This window comes from Cetorhinus maximus, chromosome 8 (assembly GCF_964194155.1).
Source record: "Cetorhinus maximus chromosome 8, sCetMax3.hap1.1, whole genome shotgun sequence".
Classification (NCBI taxonomy): Eukaryota; Metazoa; Chordata; class Chondrichthyes; order Lamniformes; family Cetorhinidae; genus Cetorhinus; species Cetorhinus maximus.
The window spans coordinates 119,620,784-119,642,845 of record NC_135886.1 but is presented as its reverse complement, the minus strand read 5'-3'; the positions used below and the strand labels follow the sequence as shown (position 1 = coordinate 119,642,845).

The following is a 22,062-nucleotide window of genomic DNA, read 5'->3' as shown; positions in this document are numbered from 1 at the left end:
CTTGTCAGCATTGGTTGGATTCAGATCAACATCCAAAAAGTAAAAGGCCAGTATAATGACCCATAATGTCACATTATTCTCACAAGGTATTTCTTTTAAAATCTCTCCCATAGTGTATTGCTGAAGTACATTGTTTTTGAAGGCACAAACAGTTCTGTCTGCTAATTTTGTCCTTGGAGATTGAACTTCAGTTGTAATAACTGAAAAATTAATAATAGTAGCTCCAGCTGCTGGAGATGAATATAACAATGTTTTGTTTCGTAAGTATAGTTATTATCCATCCCTTTCAGGGAGCAAGTGACTCTTCATCTTCTGAAATTTGGATTTTAGCCTGTCTCAATCTGATTTCACTGTATTAAACAATACTTGCCCCATGTTGTATGACCTAAAATGTTCACATTAAGCACTATCCATGTTTGAGTCAACAAACTTTTGTGTGGTGGACAAAGTTATAGTGGATTTGAAATTAGGTTATTTAGTTCTGCTTTCTATAGCATTGATCAAGTGACTAAGATTCATTCTTATTTTACTGGATTGAACCAAGACATAAGCACATAGTTGTCTTTACAGTCACTTTCATGTTGGATGTTCCTGGTGATGAGAAGACAGTCTCTTGTCTTTCAAAGACTTACTGTGAATTAAGTGGACTTCACTAAGGCTTTCGACAAGGCCCCACATGGGAAAATGGTCAAGAAGGTAATAGCCTATGGGGTCCAGGTCAATTTGGCAAATTGGATCCAAAATTGGCTTAGTGGCAGGAGGCAGAGGGTGATGGCCGAAGGTTGTTTTGCGATTGGAAACCTGTGATGAATGGTATACCACAGGTGCTGAGACCCTTACTGTTTGTCATGTACATTAATGATTTAGACGTGAACATAGGAGGTATAATCAGTAAGTTCGCAGATGACACATAAATTAGCGGTGTTGTAAATTTGAAGAGGAAAGCCTTAGATTACATGATGATATAGATGGGCAGAGCAGTGGCAAGTGGAATTTAACCCTGAGAAGTGTGAGGTGATGCATTTTGGGAGGACCAACACAGCAAGGGAATGCACAATGAATGGTAGGACCCTAGGAAGTACAGAGGACCGGAGGGACCTTGGTGTACATGTCCATAGATCTCTGAAGGCAGCAGCACAGGTAGATAAAGTGATTAAGAAGGCATATGGGATGCTTACCTTTATTAGCTGAGGCATAGAATATAAGAGCAGGGAGGTTATGTTGGAGCTGTATAAAACGCTAGTTAGGCTACAGCTGGAATACTTTGTGCAGTTCTGGTCGCCGCACTATAGGAAGGATTTGATTCCACTGGATAGGGTGCAGAGGAGATTCACCAGGATGTTGCCTGGGCCGGAGCATTTCAGCTATGAAGAGAGACTGGATAGGCTAGGGTTGTTTTCCTTAGAGCAGAGAAAGGCTAAGGGGGGGCCTGATAGAGGTATACAAAATTATGAGAGGTATAGATAGGGCAGATAGGAAGAAACTTTTCCCTTAGCAGAGGTATCAATAACAAGGAGGCATAAATTTAAGGTAAAATGGGCAGGAGGTTTAGAGGGGATTTGAGGAGAAATCTTTTTACCCAGAGGGTGGTTAGAATCTGGAACACAGTGCCTGAGGGGATAGTAGAGGCAGGAACCCTTACAACATTTAAGAAGCATTTAGATGAGCACTTGAAACGCCATAGCATACAGGGCTACGGGCCAAGTGCTGGAAAATGGGATTAAAATAGATAGGTGCTTGATGGCTAGCACGGACATCATGGGCCGAAGGGCCTGTTTCTGTGCTGTGTAACTCTGACTCTTAATCTGGTTCTTAGTGGCATCCTTGAGATAGAGCAGCAGGAATGTTGTCCATTCTTAAGCTATTTTGTATCTTGCTTGGGAGTGCTTGTTTCTGATATTTTGGCGGGGGAATGTTCCATTTCCTGTCACTATCATTCCTCACTTGGAGAGGAAAATGTCAGTGTTTCTAAATTGTATGTTTGCATTGTTCTTGAGGCTTAATTGTATTTTGTTGATGTATGGTGAACTTGCAATAGGTTTCTGAAAGCTGCATCATTTTTACATCAGATTAGTACCAAGAAAACCAAGTTCACAAAAGTTGTACAGCTTGTTTATATACCATTGGGTTATTGCATGAATTGGAGATGATTCATCCTTGCCAAGGGTTATGGGGTAAAGGCAGGAAAGTGGAGTTGAAGCTTATCAGATCAGTCATGATCTCATTGAATGGCGGAGCAGACTCGATGGGCTGAATTGCTCACTTCTGTTCCTACGTCTTATGGTCTTGTACCTCCCAGATATTGAGTTTCTGATACCATCTGTTTCAATTCTCGTAGGCTAAATAAAGGTTGGGAGTTTCCCCAAAGGGGGTGAAAAATGAGAGATCAGGTTAAAGGGTTTCCATGTTATGTACAGCTAATAACATCTATGATATTGTAGAGGTGTTAGCTGCTTGTATGTGATGAGATTTGAATGCAACCACAAAACTTGTTTGCTTTGGAGGCTGCCTCAAAAGAGTTATTTAATATCTTTGAAAAATAATACCTAGTATGCAATGGTGTTGCTGGGTGCATTTGTGTATTGGCATTCATCACCTCAAACTGATCTCTCTACTAAACAATACTTCGTCCCATATTATATGACTTGAAATGTTCACATTAAGCACAGTCAACAACTTTGAGTGGTGGATAAAGTCATAGTGGATTTGAAATTAGGCGATTTAGTTACTCCTATTTCCTGTAGCGTTAATCAAGTGGCTTGAGAATAAATCTTGTTCGTGTCTTGGCTCAGTCCAATAAATATGTAACAAAAACAAAAAATGCTGGAAAAACTCAGCAGGTCTAACAGCATCTGTGGAGAGAAAAAAAAAGTTAACGTTTCAACTTTGCATGACTCTTCAGAGCTAAAGAGAAGTAAAATGTAATGACATTTATACTGTTTAAGGGGGCTGGAGCAGGTGAAGTTGGCTAGAACGCCAGCGATAGGTGGAGGCAAAGGAGAGATTGCCAGAGATGTCATGGACAAAGGGGTGTTAATGGCAGTGGTCCTGGCTACAGGAGGTGCTGATGATGGCATTAAGGTCAGAAAGCAGAATGTGATAAAAACAGGACAAGGGTAAGCACTCTGGAAATAACAACATGAACAAGTGACAGATGGCCCTTGTGGAGGGGGGGGGTTAATGGTGGGAAAAAAGATTGAAAATAGGATAAAAGGTGGGGATAAAACAATGAATAAAAATGAAAATAAATAAAAATAAGTGGATAAAAAAATTGAAAAATGAAAAAATAAAAATTTAAAAATGAAGATGAATATTGAAAAAAGGGGTGAGGATGGAGGAGAGAGTTCATGGTCTGAATTTGCTGAACTCAATGCTAAGTCCAGAAGGTTATGAAGTGCCTAATCGGAAGATGAGGTGCTGTTCCTCCAGTTGCGTTGGGCTTCATTGGAACATTGCAGCAGGCCAAGGATAGACATGTGGGCATGAGAGCAGGATGGGGTATTGAAATGGCAAGTGACTGGAAGGTCTGGATCATGCTTGCGGACAGACTGAAGGTGTTCCAGAAAGCGGCCACCGTCTACTTTTGGTCTCTCCAATGTAGAGGAGACCGCATTTGGGAGCAGCGAATGCAGTAGACTGAATTTGAAGGAGGTGCAAGTGAAGCGCTTGGACAGTGAGGAGGGAGGAGGTAAAGGGGCAGATATTGCACCCTCTGCGATTTGCATGGGAAGGGGATGAGGCATTGGGGGGTGATGGAGGGAACGGTCCCTACATAATGCCGATTGGGGGGGTGAAGGGAAGATGTGTTTGGCGGTGGCATCATGCTGGAGTTGGTGGAAATGGCGGAGGATGATCCTTTGAATGTGGAGGCTGGTGGGTTGAAAACTGAGGACAACGGGGACCCAATCATGGTTCTGGGAGGGAGAGGAAGGTGTGAGGGCAGAGGCGTGGGAAATAGGTTGGACACAGTTGAGGGCCCTGTCAACCCACAGTGGGTGGGAAGCATCGGTTAAGGAAGAAGAATTTACTCTTCCACTAAATATGTAGTTGCCTTTACACTTACTTTCATGCTGGTGGTTCCTAGTTAGCAAAGATCTGGTTAACATGCCCTGGGATTTATCAAGCAGCATGTCAAAATTAGCATAATCATTGTTTGGACTCTGAAATTGAAAATATGTTGCTAGTTTATATTGACTAAGTCGTATTACCATCATGTGTCAGAAGCCAATAGTTAATATCAGAATTTGAACAGATTGTACAGCAGTACAAAAGACTGGAAGGACAAATGCTTATTGGGCATTTTTCATAGCAGAAAAGCTATAAACACCAATTATTCTTTAGTGAAATCTTAGTGATGAAATAATATGGGATTTGCTGAGAAATGTTCCATATCTGTGGTGTGCTAATTCTGAAAGCGAATGGAGTTGCTAACCGGTGGAAATTGGTTTTGACTAGCAAGCTTCTTTATTTTCAGTGTTTAGAGCTAGATGGGAATGAGAATTAGGTGGGAGTAATGGAGTTTAGAACTCTCTCAGAATGAAAAGAGGAGCAGAGAACTTACGGTCTTGAGACTGGAAAATCCACATTGTAGCTTCAGGCAAACAGAACATAAGTTTTTAAGCGTATTAAAGTTGAAAAAAAGCTGCATTACATCCACCTGAGCATCCTCGGGGAGATGGGCCGAGTGCTGCATAAGCCCCTGGTCCATATTTTTAATAACTCACTAGTTAAGAAAAGTTACCAAAGACTAGAAGGAAGGAGGCTAATGTACTCCCCATCTTTTTTTTAAAAAGTGTCAAGGCAACCTGGTGATACAGGTCCATTAGTTTGATGTCAGTCATAGAAACATTCATGAGGGAATCATCAGGGAAACAATATATGGCTTGGATAGACAGGTACCTGCTAGGGTCACCCAATGTGACTTTCTAAAAAGGTTTCTTGCAAATTTGATTTTTTTTGAAGTCACCAAGACGGGGGATGAGGGAAACCCAGTAGACATTTTCTACTTAGACTTACAAAGAACTTTTATTAAGTTCCCACGTGAGGCTTCTCTACAAAATCGAAGTTTCTGATATTGTTGATAAGATTTTCAGCTGGATTGAAAACTGGAAATGTCATGGCAGAAGATAATTATGGATGGATTTAAATCGTTTTGGCTATGTCAGCAGTGGTGTCCCACAGGGGTGAAGTGAGACCATTGATCTTCACTTTCAATGATCTACATGTAGATAGATGGGGACACAATCTGCATTTTTGCGGATAGTATTAAGATCTGTGCTGATTTTAGGACTGTGGACAATGTTCTACTACTTCAGGTGGATTTTAAGGCATTGGGGGATTGAACTCTGGCAAATGATGTTTAAGTTAGGTAAATCAATGTGGGCTGGTTCAATATTCGTATACTCTTCAGGGAAAAACACAAAATGGTTGAGCCAGAAAGAGATCTGGGCATTCTGGTGCACCTATCTCTGAAGGTTCATAAGCAAAGAAGTAGCTAGAATGAATAAGGTGTTGGGGTGAATTCTTAAAACAATGGAGTATAAGACTCAACATAGTATTTTGTACAAGAGCTTGTTCAGGCCTCACTTGGAGTACCAAATTTTCCTGGACTTTAACTTTTTTTTCTGCCTCTCCCAGGAGATCAAATGGCTTTTGGGTGGAGTGGAATGTGTCATAATTGTGTGGAACAGGGTAGATGGACCAGAGTGTGGTATGTTTAACATTTATGTAATTTAAAATTACATAGAACTTTAAGCACAGAAACAAGCCACTATTAAAGCAAAATACTGTGGATGCTGGAAATCTGAAATTAAAAAAAAATGCTGGAAATACTCAGCAAATCAGGCAGTATATGGAGAGAAACAGAGTTAATATTTCAGGTCGCTGACCTTTCATTGGAACAGAAAGACGCCATTTGGCACAACTGATCCATGCTGGTGTTTATGCTCCACATGAACCTCTTCTCTCCCTACTTCGTCTCACTATATCTGCATAAATTTCCATTCCTTTCTCCCTCGTACTTTTCTAGCTCTCCCTTAAATGCATTTATTCTGTTTGCCTGAAATACTCTGTAGCAAGTCGCATATTCTAACAGAACAAGTTACTTGTGAACTCCTCATTGGATTAATTAGTGACTATCTTATCTTTGAGCCCTAGTTTTGGATTTAAACCTCTAGCTGCCCAGAATTCCTCATAGTAAACTTGTTTTTCATCTGTATAATATATCTTATTTGTGTTTCTATTTCTTTGCTGTGTAGTTTTCTCCAGGGAATGGTGTTTCCAGATCTGGCATATTTAAGCACTATTGAATTTCGCTGTCCTCCACCAAAAGAGTCCACCATTGAATGATCATGCTGGAATATAATCTCCTTCTCTTCTCCACTGACAATCACTGCCTTAAATCATTCTGCCCAGTCCCCTTCAAGAAGTGCAACAGTTTTGTAGATGTCTTAGTTGCGAGAGACTTAGAGCTGCCTCTTCTGAGTTATTATAGCACAGAAGGAGGCCATTTGGCCCATTGAATCCATGCCTGTTCTTTGTAGAGCAATCCTGTCAGTCTCATTCTCCCATGCTATCCCTGTAACCATGCGAGTTTATTTCCCTCATGCCTGTCTAATTTCCTTTTGAAATGATTGATTGTCTGCTTCCAGTACCCACTCCCTCTGTCTCATTTTCTCCTGCCTACTAAGTCAAACTACCCACTGCCCTCGTGCTGAATGTGATTCCCTCCCACCACCTCTCATATGCCCTCCTGAGCTTATGACTGTGCCTGTAATACATTGTCCCTCCTTCACTTCTCTGCCGCCTTGCACACTACGTACCACACCATCCTTTACCAGTACCTTGTCAGGGTCAGCCATGGCTTAATTGATATCACACTCGCCTCTGAATCTCAGTTCTAGTTTCAAGCCCCACTCTAGGGCTTGAGCACAAAAGATCAAGGCTGTCACTCCAGTGCAGTACCGAGGGAGCATTGCACTGTCCGAGGTGCCGTCTTTTGAATGAGCCATTGAACCGAGGCCCTATTTCCTGTTTAGATTGAGGTAGTGCAGCAGGACTTTTTACATCTAAGAACATTAGGGGAGTTAACCTGTGTCCTGGCCAATATTTTATCCCGCGATCAATGTTACAAAAAACATTAACCGGTTACTATCAAATATGTGTGAGTTTGCTGAGTGCAAATTAGCTGTTGCGTTTCCTACGTTACAACAGTGATTGCGCTTCAATAAGTATTTCATTGGCTGTAATGTTTTGGTGGTTGTGAAAAGTGCTACATAAATGCAAGTCTGTGAGATTACCAAATATACCCAAAGCATCTCAAACAATGGCTTTCTTTCCTTTCTTTCCTGCCCCCACACCATTTCATATAGAGTCCTCTAAGGATCTGTCCTGAACCCTTTCTGTTCCCCAATTAAATTCTGTACTCTCGTAACATCGCCAGCGGCAGGTTCAATTTGAGCATGTACACTGACAATACCCAATTATACCTCACTATTTATCTTGATCCACTCAACTATCTCTGTTGCCACATGGCTTGTTCAATGTCCAGCTTTGGATGAGCTTTAGTTTCCTCCAGTTCAACCCTGCACTGTGCCGCTGATTCTAGACCTCCCCAGGTCCCTGCATTTGGATGAACCAGTCTGTTAGCTACCTGGGTGACCTATTCATCCTTAAAACTGATCTTTTGATCCCTTGTTTTTTTTTGGTCACGAAAATTAACCCCTTCCACTAGTACCCCTCTATCCACTACTGGACCCCTCATAACGTAATGATTTGAATTTTCCAATGCTTTTCAGGCTGACCTTCCATATTCACAATTCTGTAAAGTTAGATCAAGTTGCACTCACCTGTCATCCTTGATGAATTGCATTAGTTCCTGGCGCCTTACCCTTTCATTCATAAAACTTGTATTATTGGCCCTTCAACACATTCGTCCATTCCCTTCTCTAACTTTCTTCAGCCCTACAACTACCTTTCCTCTTCCAACCCCTGAACTTTCTTTGATTTTGACTCCTTGTCCATCTGTCCCTCCTTTTGCCAAGCACTGGTGACCATGCCTTTAGCTGCCTAGACCACGTGCTTTGGAATGCCCTGCATAAACCCCTCCACATCCCCCCTCAAAACCTACCTCTTCATCTAAGCTTTTGTTGTCCATTTTAATGCCTCAGCATTCTTTTGTTCCTGCTGATGATTCAGACATGCTTTGGAATGTATTTCCATGTTAAAGATGCTATATAAATGCAATTTGTTGTAATAGTGCCTCAATAACACAATGGCCTGGATCTTACTAGTAGTGGCAAATTTCCAGAGAGCTGACTCGTGCTGGAATCGGAAGTTGCAGTTTACCAGGCTAGCTTCTTGAGAGCTCATGCTGCTAGTCCTGCACGGGGGAGGAGGGCAGTTGGAAGAGGACAGGACTTCGCTGGAATTGCGCCTCGCCACAAGTTCTCGCTATTCACCACGCCAACCCACCCATGCTGTAGTCAGGAGAGCAAGTTCCCCTCTGCAGCCTACAAAAATGCTAAGAATGTAATTTAAAATGCCATCAGAGTACGCCTTCACTTTGCTGCTGCTGCAAAAACCAGGTCAATGCTTTGTTTAAAAACTGTTCGCATCTAGTTGCTGCAGAACAAAAACCTTCAAACTCTTTTTGTAGAGAAGTACTGAACCATGCAGTACAGTTTATCAGTGAACTGTTAGGTACAGAAATTTACTAATTTTATTTTTCACCAATAGTTTGAACAGACCCGATCCTTGTATTTTAAAAATAGCAACTTTGTGTAGCATTCAGTGCAACCTCACTAACTCAAAAGGCTGTGCTTCCAGTTTTCAAATTGATGGAAAATGCAGGTTTTCCTTTTTACTGTAGAATTCAATTTTGGACTTTGAATATTAGCAATTTGTGTACATCTCTGCTTGCACATCACTTTTTTTCCATTTGTGTCTAGCTTTTCTAACTCTGGAAGACTGGAGTGCTTTTTGTTGGGTGCTTACACAGTCCTGCGGACCATGTATAAAGTTTAAATCTAAGTTCTGTTGACGTATCTTAAGGTACTGATATTTTTCTACTGATATGGGAGCAGTATGTGGAAAATCCATTGCACAATTTAAATGGGAGAAATATGGTGCAAGAAACAAAAGTATAATTCAGAACTGAGTTGTGGGGGCTGGGTCACCAAGCCTTATGGGCTGCTTGTGGACGGTGTGCTAATTTGGACTATGATCAGGAGCAACTGCAATGATAACATAATAGAAAATGCTGGAAAGACACTAGGTCTGATGAAATCTGATAGGTTCATGATTTATGGAAGCCTTTTGAAACAGTTCTGTTGTAGGGCCTCTTTGTTTGCACTGGCCCCAAGTTAATATATTTATTTTTATGGGTAGTCACAGATGTACTGTGTATTTCCAACTATTACATTAAATCATTGGGGAGCTGCATTTTCCTCTACAGATCCCTTATTGACCCTTACTAATTGCTAAGCATCTCTACCACATTGAAGAAGATTTAGCTGGAGGCTGAATGGCATTGAGTTGCACTTGAAGGGTTATTACTTAAATGCTGGGTAAAATGTAATGAGGGTCATTAAATTTACTAATTTGCTTTCTTGTTTAACTTCTGCTCTTTGCCATTTGCTCCCCACTGTCAACCAGCACCACCACCTACCCCAACCTTTAGATGATAAAGGCAATTTCATGCTCTAGGGGGAGTTTGTGTGTCTGCAGAGCTGTTGTTTTCCATTGACATTGTTTATTTGTAGGACTTCTGGATTTTCATTGCAATTTTCGGGGCCTGTAGTTCTGCCCATTTTTCTGTGAAACTTGCAAATCAGTGGCGTTGCTTGTCTTGCAGAAAGTGAAATTTCTGCATCATTGCAATGGATTCATTCTTACAAAACAGATTGTCCTTGATTCTTGGTGTGAATCCAATGATCTTGACCTTTTTGAGAAAACTCATACACTACCACAACCCTGTTGAAGTACATATGGCCATGTGCAGTGTTAACTATAGCATAACTGGTCTATTATACTTAATAAATCTATTGATAGCTGGAAACCTTGTAGAATTTGCTTGATGCTGAGTGTATTAGAAGAAATCAATTAGGAGAAAAATCTTTAAATTTTTCATTTTTTGAATAGATTCTCCCTTTGAGGTGCTGGCAGCCACCTCTACTTGGCTACTCGGTCAGTGGGAATTGACAGACCAAGCCCAATCCTACCCTCGCTCAATGTCTGTGAGCAGATACCTTTCATCTTCGATCAGGGATGCTTGGAGAAATTTGTAGCAGTCCTGTTGCTGCCTCAGCTGAGACTGGATCACTCAATTCAGACTGGGGATTTCCCTGTTTTGTGGAACTCTGGACTATACAAGGCAATTCTTGGCTGACCTGAGCTATCTAGGAGCTTATCCTTCAATAATTTTCATAAAACTTTCCTGCTTCAATTCACAGGGATTTGAACCTGCAATAATTAGCACGTATTCTCTTAAAAAGAAACTAACTTTTTTTGTCCTGAAAGGAAGTCTTCTAAATTTTATCTGCGTTTAGTCTACCCAATATCGAGTTCAGTCCACAAGTCTGACCCTGAGCTTTTGGTCAGGTGTCATTTTAATTCTCAAACCTACTTCTCACCTTTCTCCCCAGTCTTGTGCTTTGTTCTAGTGAAGCTCAACATAACTCGATCATCTTTTTGATTAGGCCCTTTCACAGCCTTCCCCAGACTAAGCGCGGAGTTCAACAATTTTAGATCATAACCTCTGCCCCCATTTATTTTCAGATGGTAGCTGTGGATGAGTATTCCCATGTACACTTCCTCTAGACCCATCTTTTCATTGATTGTGTCTGATTACAGTCTCCTTCTGCCTTTCATTATCTCCTTCTGCCTTTCACTATCCCTCCTATTGTCTTTTAATCTCTCCTGTTTTCCATGCTAACACAGACCTCCTTTGTCCTTTACACTTCTTGCTCTTCCCCTGCCTCTATTTGCTTAAAACCTGTTACATCTCTAACTTTTTCCAGTTCTGACGAAAGGTCCTCAACTTGAAATGTTGTTTTTGTTTCTCTCGAAACATTGCTGCCAAACCTGCTAAGTATTTCAAGTATTTTCAGTTGTTTCAGATTTCTAGCATCTACAGTATTTTGCTTGTCTCCAGTACAGATCCTGTGGAACAGCACTTGTAACATCCTCCCGGTTGAGGATCAAACCTCCTCTCCTATCTGTCTGCTGCTTACCAATCCATGTTGCAGGTTACTTCCAAATCAGCGCACATAAATTTCTGCCTATGACTAATTTTTAGGACCCCTCATCCTGCTGCAAATTGAGTAGGAAATAATTTGTGTTAGCTTTCTCGTGAAAATGAGGATGTCTGTATCGTAAATTTGAATTTTTCTAACACCAACGTTGTTGAGTGTTGCCCAAAGTTAGATAAGGAGAAACTGTGTTTGATGCTTTTTATTAAAATTGTGTTGCAATCCCATTTTATACCACCTTGGTCTGTTTCTTTCTTCTTGTTTCTTAAAATTCCACTACCTGCAGCAAGCAAAGAAAAACTATGATTATAAAATTTGATGGCAAAAGAGATGCTGAGTATGGCCTTAGGTTGTTTTCGAAGTATAGTACTTGTCCTCATATTCAAGGACATTTGGAATTTTTGTGTTTGCATTTTATTGTGAACTTGCTCATCTCTTTTGAACAGATATTATCTTAAAAGGCAGACATTTGTCCTCTGAGGAGTTTAGCTTGTGTACATTCTTCCCAAGAGTGAGGTCCTCTCTTCAGTCTTAATGTTTCTGGGACCATGTCGAAATGCAAAATGTACAGTTATTGTGTTAAATTACTTCAGTGCATTTACCCCAAATGTTTGGTGGTTGGAATGCTCAATGGTGAACATGGATACTAACAATGAACTAATGAACACAGCCTCATCAGTAACACTCCTTCACTTTGTGCGCAAACATAATTAGTGAACTCTTGAATTACCAGTGTTTCTACATTTTTATTTGATAATGGGATGAGGGAAGACACTTACAGTGTTGGTTCATTGTGCGCTGACTAACAGAAAATGCAACTTCATGTTGCTGGTGTGAGAGGTTTCTGCTGAAAGATTAGCAGTCCCAACTTGCTGTAAGTTTATTAGCAAAGAACTTGCAGTTTGAGAAGTTGGGGCTTTCCCATTTGCTGAATGTTTAAATGGGGTATTACTCTGTTGCATTGACTAAGAAAGTCTGTGACTAAACTGAAGTACTGCATTTTGGCCTGGATGATAAAATTGGCATTAATGGCCTTGGATTAAGCCCAGGATTCCTGCCGTTGATGAAAGTCCAGAAACATTTGCTGGAAAGTGCCATGTGTTTGAGTGTTGAATAAGAGCAGTGTCTTGTTTGGTGGTGATCTCTCTCTACAGTTCTACAATCTTCACTCACTAAGAGTTCTCACTTGGTGAGGATTGAGACTGGTTGTGAAGCAGTATAATGGCCCCTCCCCAGCATAAACTCGTGTTTTCAGGAAAAAAAGGATTAAATTAATTCAGTTGTTTCATCTGTTTTGCATAATTGATGAAACACTGTTATTCGCCACTCTGCTGCAGAGTTGCCATCATTGTTAGTTTGGGTATATAGACTGTGTATAGTTGCCTATTCTGCAACTTTTTGTTTTGGTTTTGCAAAAAGCTTGCTGCTAACCAGCTATTTCTTTCTGCATTTTCCCCATAGTTTACGTGTTCTGTCTGAAAATGGATGCTAGCAATGTTGCAGAATCTACAAACTGTCTTCCCAATGAAAATGCCCCAAATAACAGCAGTGACCTGTCTGCTTCTGAGAATATAGATATTTCACTTGATGCAACAGAGCCCTGCTCAGAAAGAGAACAGAATTCCACTTCTGATGAAGCAGGTTCCCTTAAGACACCGCCTGTCAATGAGCAAGTCACAGTGAAGCTGAATACTGATGGAGGCAATGAGGTGTGGATTAAACCAAAAAGTTTCAGCGAAGGAAATGGTGAAAGAAGAGAATTAGAGGCATTTTATAATGACTCCCCTTCAGGGGAAGGACACACTGGTCCTTCAGTCTACAGACTGAATGATCCTTGCAGAGCAGATGATGAGGGGAGCACTATGGACTATATGCTACAGTCAGTAGATCCTCCGTCCATGAAGGAGGCAGTTGGTATGAAAGGTAATCCTGAGAATAACCTTGTCTTGGATTCTCCTGATAAACAACCTGAGCATGTGGACACAAAGGATAAAACAGAAGCCACAGAATCAGCACACCAAACCAACAGACTTGCAGAAGTTGAGGCCCGAGAAGGAAATTCAGGAATGGAGCTCAGTGTGCCAGAGACTGATGTAAAGGCTGATAACAGTCCACAGCAACTCTCTGATGATAAAGATGGCAGATCACCAGTGCCAGGGGAGGAAGAGGTAGAGGTGGTTTGTAATGTAAAGACTGTGGAGGATCCTGAGGGCACAGAAATAATCAAAGAAGGAGGAAATGCTGAAGGTGATGAGCTGGAGGGAAAAGAAAGTGACACTTGTGAGACTCTGTCAAAAATAAGTTGCAGTGTGGGAACTTCAACAGAAACTATTAAAGGTGAGCACCTTTCATTTTATAAATTGCTAAATGCTTTTCATTGCTCCTTGTGATAGGTCAAGATGTAAATACATTTTCCAGTGTAAGGCCTCGGTTTGCGCCTGCCTGCCTGCCCCCTCCCTAAAAGTTTTTAGTTGTGCAGCTTTATGTTGAACAACACAAATACTGACATTCTGGTGAAAGCTGCTTGTTTCGATGAAGAATAATGTGTCGGTTTAGAGAATCTGAAAACTGGCATGCTGAGTTCAAAAAGCCATTTGCTACCTGTATTTGATTACTTGAAATAATTGTCTGGCCTTGCTTTCTTTCTCTCACTAACAAGATATATGCAAGATGCTTATAAGATCTTTACCAAGATATATGTTTTGGGATGGAAGAGCTTGAGCTTTTAAAAAATGGTGTGGTACAGGAGAAGTGGTGGCAAGGGCTTTGGTTCAATGATTTCCTCCCACCTTCAATGGGAGTTAAATTGTGATTGAGGGAATGGGGGAATCTTATGATTGTAAATTTGGACTCTGGGCAGGAGATTGGGGTTGCATTGACTTTTTTGGCCCTAACATGTAAATTATGCCCAGTTTCTAATCTGCTTTCCATCCATGAATATGAAAATATGAGCAGAGACCTGCGAAACATCTGTGGAGAAATTAGTCTCTTAATTGCAACTGTAGGGTATCTCCATCCCATGCACATCGGTCCTTCTCATGCCATACCCATCCCATTCCTTTCATCCCTCTCATATAATCTCCATTTTATACCCATTCCACACCACCTTCCTTTGCTACCTCCATCCCTTCCATGTGCCCCACCCCATTGCATGCGCTGATGGCCCTACTGGCTACTGTTAATTCAGCCTCTCAGCAAGTGACCAGTAAGCACATGGATGTTGCGCTTAAATCGTTGCTGGCGCCCAAGGAAGACCTCCAGTCGGCAACTGGTCAGCCTCCTCACCACCTTCCATTTCCACCAACAGCCGGCCACATCTTGCCAGCTCTCGCACAGGGACCAGGGGAATGTAATCCCCACTCTGTGTGCAGGAGACAGGTGGATGCAGACGTCCAGGTACGTTCTTGAAGGGAAATTGTAGGCTGTAACTCGTAGTTCTTCACTTGTAACTTTTTTTAAAAAAAATTCTAACCTGATGTCTGTCATCACTGATTTAAGGAAAATATTATCAAGTTCTATGGCTACACTGATAGCTCCGTAAGCAAGTAAACTTATAACATGTGATGGAATACAATTTTAAAAATATGCATACATAAAATATCAATTAACAGTCAGTTACTGGAGTGTCTTCTGTCAAAATATGAATCAGCGGAAACATTTGTCAAAACACGCTGGATGCAACAAATAGCATGCGTTTCTGCCTTTATAGAAAACATACTGCGGAAAAGTAATGAGGTAGAGATATGTGACTCAGAAACATCTCCATCTCTTGCTCAGAACCATTTAACTTGGTCAATGCATATTCCCACAGTGTCTGCAAAATGGCTGTGGCAATCCTGTAGAAATTTTGTTCCAATTATTCTATCACGGTAATTTTAACTTTACAATTAAATATGAAATATTTTTGTCAATTGCACTCATGATGATTGTACCTACATGAGACTGAGATGTAGCTGACTACTGTCAGAACCAGACACACTGCAACCGTACCTTTGCTTGAAAGGACAAATCCCTTCCCCAACTCCCAGTTCTCCCTAATGAAAAATAAGGTAGTAATACAACAGTATTTCCCAATGTAAATTTGACAGTTGTGTTAACCTGGACTCTTGGATCAGGGGCTGGCTGCTGACTGTTGACAGGAGGGCTCACACCTGTATATCCAGGCTCAGTGGAGATGTCCTTCCTTTGCTGGTGGCTGTTGAAGCACAGCTTTTTGTGCGCATGGCAACATACTGAGAAGCTGAGATAGCAGCAGAAACAACCAGTGAGGCAGCCACCAAATCTGCCTGCTCTTGCGCCCTCATGAAAATAAAGGCAATGTGTCTCAAAATCAGCAATCTCGGGACCGAGGCCATGCTTGATTTCGGATCTTGCCAGAATTTGGATCGGCTGACTTGGGTTGTGGGAGGTTTGGGCCAAATGGGTTGGGTGGGGTCCAGGGTTGCTTGGGAGTGTGGGAATAGACTGATGTGCAAGCAGCGAAGTGGATAACTAGTCAAGTGCCACACTGTGCTACTGTGATGCCTAGATGAATTATCCAGGTAAGTTATTTTTCTCTTTGCTCAATTGAAATTGACGCATGGCACGTTGTCCGGTTTTTGGGCAACTCAGATTTTTGGACAGCTGGATTTGAGACCAGTTATTACCAGTTAGATTGTACAAATTCTCTGTGTTGTTACTTCCAAAGTGCATCACTTAATACTTATCCCCATTAAATTGCATCTATCATGTGTCGGCCCGTTTCACTAATCTGTAATCTTGAAGTCAACTATTGTCCTATTCATTAGTTATCATATTGCCAAGTTTGGTATCATTCGCAAACTTCAGATTTGTAGTTCCTTTATCCAAGGTTATAAATAACAACATTTACTGTCCTGTCTTCAATAGCCCTGTCTGTTACTTCATCAAAGAATTTCATCAAAGAATTTAATCAAGTTAGTCAGACACAAGTTACCAAATAACAGATCTGTGCTGGCTGTCCCTTATTAATCTATGCTTCTCCAAGTGAGAATTAATTTTATCCTTGACATTGGTGTGTAATGGCTTTCCCATCATTGTTGTTATGCTCCTCATAGCAACTAAGTTTATTTCCACCCCCCACCCTTTTTTTTGAACAGGGGTGTAACATTTGCAACCCTCCAGTCCTCTGGCACTACTGCTTATATCCAAGGAGGATTGAAAGATTGTGGTCAGAGCTTCTGCTGCCCCTTCCCAAGCTTCTCCGGCTTCTTCCCGAGTTCTGTCAGCAGCCTAAGATGCATCCTCTCTGGGCAGGGTAGCTTGTTAACTTCGAGTGATATTCAACCTATTTAACACCTTGTTCCTGTCTATTTTCATCCTATCCAATAACTCTCCTCTCCTGCAACAATAACTTCAGCCTGTTTTGTGAAGACATGCAAAGTACCCATTCAGTCCCTGTCATGCTCTCTGCCTCCACAGGATGATTTCCTTTACTGTCCCTAATGAGCCCCATCATTCCTTTAACTATCCTTTTACTTTTTATATTTTGATTTAACATATTTGGGTTCCCTTTTATGTTGGTCAGTAGTCTTTTCTCATAATCTCTGCTAAGATCACAAGATCACCTTTTTTCAATTTGCCTCTTACGCACTACACTCTGCATTCTGCCTGGTTTTCAGCTGTCTGCTGCCTGGCATTTATTATAAATTTCCCTCTTTTTATTTTAACCTCCATCTCTTCTGTCATCCAAGTTAGTTTTAACTGGCTTTGTATGCCCCATCTTTCCTCCATGTTAGAATATGTTTAGCTTGTACCTGATTTGTTCGTTTACTGTTTTCCTGGCCAATCTTTGTGTCCAGTCCATCTAGATTCCCTTCTGAATTGCTCAAATTAACTGTTCTTTGGTTGAGTATTTTCATTGATTTTTCTTTGACCGTTTCCATTGCTACTTTAAACATGATTATATTTTGATCACTGTTACCCAGATGTTCTCTTACTGCAATACACTTCACTTGCTTGGCTTCACTCTTGTGAACTAGATGTTATGTCCACTTAATGTTTTTTGAAGGGGCTGCAGGAAAAATATCCATTTAAAACAAAAAGTTAATACTGGGCGCCATCAATACCACTAATCTGCCAAGGCAGCGATTTGATTTCCTTTCAGGAGTAGTTGTTTGATACGGAATCTGGTGAAAGTAAATAAGAGTAAAAGTGCACAGCCCCCTATACCCAAGAAAAGGGCTAGGAGTTCTTTTTTGAAAAAAAATCTCCTTAATTTCCTCCCTGCCTTCCCACATTCCACATATCCCTCAATTTTTTTCCCTTACCCCCTCTCCTGAAGGTTCAATCCCACCACCATCTGACATAATTCCACTGGTGGCAACTGTTTAGCACTTAATCCAGTTGGTCAATGTTCATGCGTGAATCTAAATAATAAGAATTAGTGTGAGCTGTTATTTTCTGCAAGGCAACAATGATAAGTCTGTTATTGCTGCTAGTAACAAGTGCCGAATTGAAATCTCTACTGGGAAACCTAATTCAGTCTTTGTTCCTGACCTTAAGGGTTTGTAGAGAATTGTGGTGCCTCACTGGCATTCAGTTGCAATTAGCTTAACCTGACTCAAGACCAGAGATCAAACCTTAGATTTTCTAGCCAGTATGGCTTAGTACTATGATAAAAGCAAAAAATTGCGGATGCTGGAAATCCAAAACAAAAACAAAAATACCTGGAAAAACTCTGCAGGTCTGGCAGCATCTGCGGAGAGGAACACAGTTAACGTTTCGAGTCCGAATGACCCTGCAACAGAACTAAGCAAAAGTAGAAGAGAGGTGAAATATAAGCTGGTTTAAGGGGGGGTGGGACAAGTAGAGCTGGATAAAGGGCCAGTGATAGGTGGAGATAACCAAAAGATGTCACCAACAAAAGGACAAAGAGGTGTTGAAGGTGGTGATATTAAATAAGGAATGTGCTAATTAAGGGAAGAAAGCAGGACAAGCAACGTACAGATAGCCCTAGTGAGGTGGGGTGGGGTGAAGGAATTGAAAAAGACTAAAAGGTAGAGATAAAACGATGGATGGAAATACATTTAAAAATAATGGAAATAGGTGGGAAAAGAAAAATCTATATAAATTATTGGAAAAGGGGGCGGGGGGAGAATCGGAAAGGGGTTGGGGATGGAGGAGAGAGTTCATAATCTAAAATTGTTGAACTCAATATTCAGTCCGGAAGGCTGTAAAGTGCCTAGTCGGAAGATGAGGTGCTGTTCCTCCAGTTTGCGTTGAGCTTCACTGGAACAATGCAGCAGGCCAAGGACGGACATGTGGGCGTGAGAGCAGGGTGGTGTGTTGAAATGGCAAGCGACAGGGAGGTCTGGGTAATGCATACGGACAGACTGAAGGTGTTCTGCAAAGCAGTCACCCAGTCTGTGTTTGGTCTCTCCAATGTAGAGGAAACCACATTGGGAGCAACGAATGCAGTAGACTAAATTGAGGGAACTGCAAGTGAAATGCTGCTTCACTTGAAAGGAGTGTTTGGGCCCTTGGACGGTGAGGAGAGGGGAAGTGAAGGGGCAGGTGTTACACCTTCTGCGGTTGCATGGGAAGGTGCTGTGGGAGGGGGTTGAGGTGTAGGGGGTGATGGAGGAGTGGACCAGGATGTCCTGGAGGGAACGATCCCTGCGGAATGCTGCCAGAGGGGGTGAAGGGAAGATGTGTTTGGTGGTGGCATCATGCTGGAGTTGGCGGAAATGGCGGAGGATGATCCTTTGAATGCGGAGGTTGGTGGGGTGATAAGTGAGGACAAGGAGGACCCTATCATGTTTCTGGGAGGGAGAGGAAGTTGTGAGGTGGATGCACGGGAGATGGGCTGGACATGGTTGAGGGCCCTTTCAACCACCGTGGGTGGAAAACCTCGGTTAAGGAAGAAGGAAGACATGTCAGAGGAACTGATTTTGAAAGTGGCATCATCAGAACAGATGCGATGGAGGCGAAGGAACTGAGAGAACGGGATGGAGTCCTTACAGGAAGCAGGGTGTGAGGAGCTGTAGTCGAGGTAGCTGTGGGAGTCAGTAGGCTTGTAATGGATATTGGTGGACAGTCTATCACCAGGAATTGAGACAGAGAGGTCAAGGAAGGGAAGGGAAGTGTCAGAGATGGGCTATGTGAAAATGATGGAGGGGTGGAAATTGGAAACAAAATTAATAAATTTTTCCAGGTCCAGACGAGAGCATGAAGCAACACCGAAGTAATCATCGATGTACCGGAGAAAGAGTTGTGGGAGGGGGCCGAAGTAGGACTGGAACAAGGAATGTTCCACATACCCCATAAAGAGACAGGCATAGCTGGGGCCCATGCGGGTACCCTTAGCCACACCTTTTATTTGGGGGAAGTGAGAGGAGTCTAAGGAGAAATTGTTCAGTGTGAGAACAAGTTCAGCCAGACGGAGGAGAGTAGTGGTGGATGTGGATTGTTCAGGCCTCTGTTTGAGGAAGAAATGGAGAGCCCTCAGACCATCCCGGTGGGGGATGGAGGTGTAGAGGGATTGGACGTCCATGGTGAAGAGGAGGCGGTTGGGGCCAGGGAACTGTTGATATGATGATTGTTGATATGATGATATATGATATGATGTAGGATGTCAGAGGAATCACGGATGTAGGTGGGAAGGGACTGGACAAGGGGAGAGAGAATGGAGTCAAGATAGCAAGAAATTGAGTTCCGTGGAGCAGGAACAGGCTGACATGATCGGTCTGCCGGGACAGTCTTGTTTGTGGATTTTGGGTAGGAGGTAGAAGCGGGCTGTCCAAGGTTGGGAGACTATCAGGTTGGAAGCTGTGGAAGGAAGATCTCAGAGGAGATGAGGTCAGTAACAGTCCTGGAAACAATGGCTTGATGTTCAGTGGTGGGGTCGTGGTCCAGGGGGAGGTAGGAGGAAGTGTCTGCGAGTTGATGCTCAGCCTATGCGAGGTAGAGGTCAGTGCGCCAGACAACAACAGCACCACCCTTGTCAGCGGGTTTGATGACAATGTCAGGGTTGGACCTGAGAGAATGGAGTGCAGCAAGTTCAGAGAGACAGGTTAGAGTGGGTGAGAGGAGCAGAGAAATTGAGACGACTAATGTCACGCCGACAGTTCTCAATGAAAAGATCAAGAGAAGGTAAGAATCCAGAGGGAGGGGTCCAGGTGGAGGGAGAATATTGGAGGTGGGTAAAAGGATCCGTTGAACGAGGAGAGGACACCTGCCCAAAGAAGTGAGCACGGAGACGAAGGCGTCGGAAGAAGAGTTCAGCATCGTGCTGAGCCCGAAATTCATTGAGATGAGGGCGTAAGGATATGAAACTAAGTCCTTTGCTGAGCACTGAACGTTCAGTGTCGGAGAGGGGAAGGTCAGGGGGTATGGTGAATACACGGCCAGGGCTGGGATTGGAAGATGGGATGGGGGCAGAGGGATCCCCACCCCCTTTCCGATTTCCCCCCCCCCCGCCTCTTTTTTTCCAATAATTTATATAGATTTTCCTTTTCCCACCTATTTCCATTATTTTTAAATGTATTTCCATCCATTGTTTTATCTCTACCTTTTAGCCTTTTTCGATTCCTTCACCCCACCCCACCCCCACTAGGGCTATCTGTACCTTGCTCGTCCTGCTTTCTACCCTTAATTAGCACATTCCTTAGATAATATCACCACCTTCAACACCGCTTTGTCCTTTTGTCTGTGACATCTTTTGGTTATCTCCACCTATCACTGGCCCTCTATCCAGCTCTACTTGTCCCACCCACCCCACCCCCTTAAACCAGCTTATATTTCACCTCTCTTCTATTTTTACTTAGTTCTGTTGAAGGGTCATTCGGACTCGAAACGTTAACTGTGCTCCTCTCCGCAGATGCTGCCAGACCTGCAGAGTTTTTCCAGGTATTTTTGTTTTTGTTTTGGCTTAGTACTATGTTGAATAGTATTGTTTAAATTTATGGCAATGGGAGGAGCTCCTTGTTGCTTTAAATTAATAAAACAATTGGTTGAATAAATCTGTCCCACCCTCATCCCATCTGATACACCTCAATTATGTTCTCGATTGTTATTTGGAAACCCCTTCTATAGATAGTGGTGGGGGTGTCATCAACAGTCTCTGTAATTTCTACAAAATCATTAAAAGCACGGTTGTTTTGGCATGGGGAAAGCAAATTGCAAGCCCCCACCTCTTGTATTAGGTGTATTTCCTGGGAAGCCAGTGAGTGATGTTAGATTTTCAGTGTAGTAAAATGGCGGGTGAGCCACATTGCCACAATCTTTGGTATTTTTAATAACACAGTGACACAGCATTGAAAATGGAGAGAAAGGAAGACAAGAGGAATCGATTTAACAATATACGGATTTCATCTATTAGCTACTCAATTGATTATTGTGTGTTTGCTGTTATCCTACTGTGACTAGCAGTGGCCACTTCCCTGCAGCTGCTGTAAGCTGTGTCAGTAACTTTAACCAGCTTCAGTTGGATCCAGGAAGTGAGACTGTGTTTGTTCAGTAACAGTGGTGGCTGTCTGTGGCTGGGGGCAACAGAGAGTTTGGCACACTCGAGCTGTGGTCAAATCCTTCAAATTGACCTGATTCTCAATTTTCTGGTACTATGCTAACAGTTGTCCATTATTGATGATTGCTGTGGATGGATGAATCAGCCACATTATTTATGTGAAAAGCAGCAACTTGAAAGGAGCTTGCACTTCATGCATGCTGTTACGTCCTAATAAGAAAAATGCCATTACAAGGCAAACTGGGCTAAATCTGCTTTGAAACAGGCATTCATGATGGTCAAATCCCTGATTACAAGTAAACATTATGCAGGATTGCAATTTGTGCTTGA

At 42.2% G+C, this 22,062-nt stretch overlaps 1 protein-coding gene across 4 annotated transcripts in view; it reads left to right on the top strand.

The window, feature by feature from the left end:
- The window catches only part of LOC144683917 (zinc finger MYM-type protein 3-like), a 153,587-nt gene that overhangs the window by 43,354 nt on the left and 88,171 nt on the right, over positions 1-22,062 (top strand). For all 4 annotated transcript variants that reach the window (XM_078547486.1, XM_078547487.1, XM_078547489.1 and 1 more), the window contains exon 2: positions 12,711-13,586. In XM_078547486.1, the coding sequence (XP_078403612.1) occupies positions 12,711-13,586 (876 nt within the window). The remainder of the gene's footprint in view (positions 1-12,710; positions 13,587-22,062) is intronic.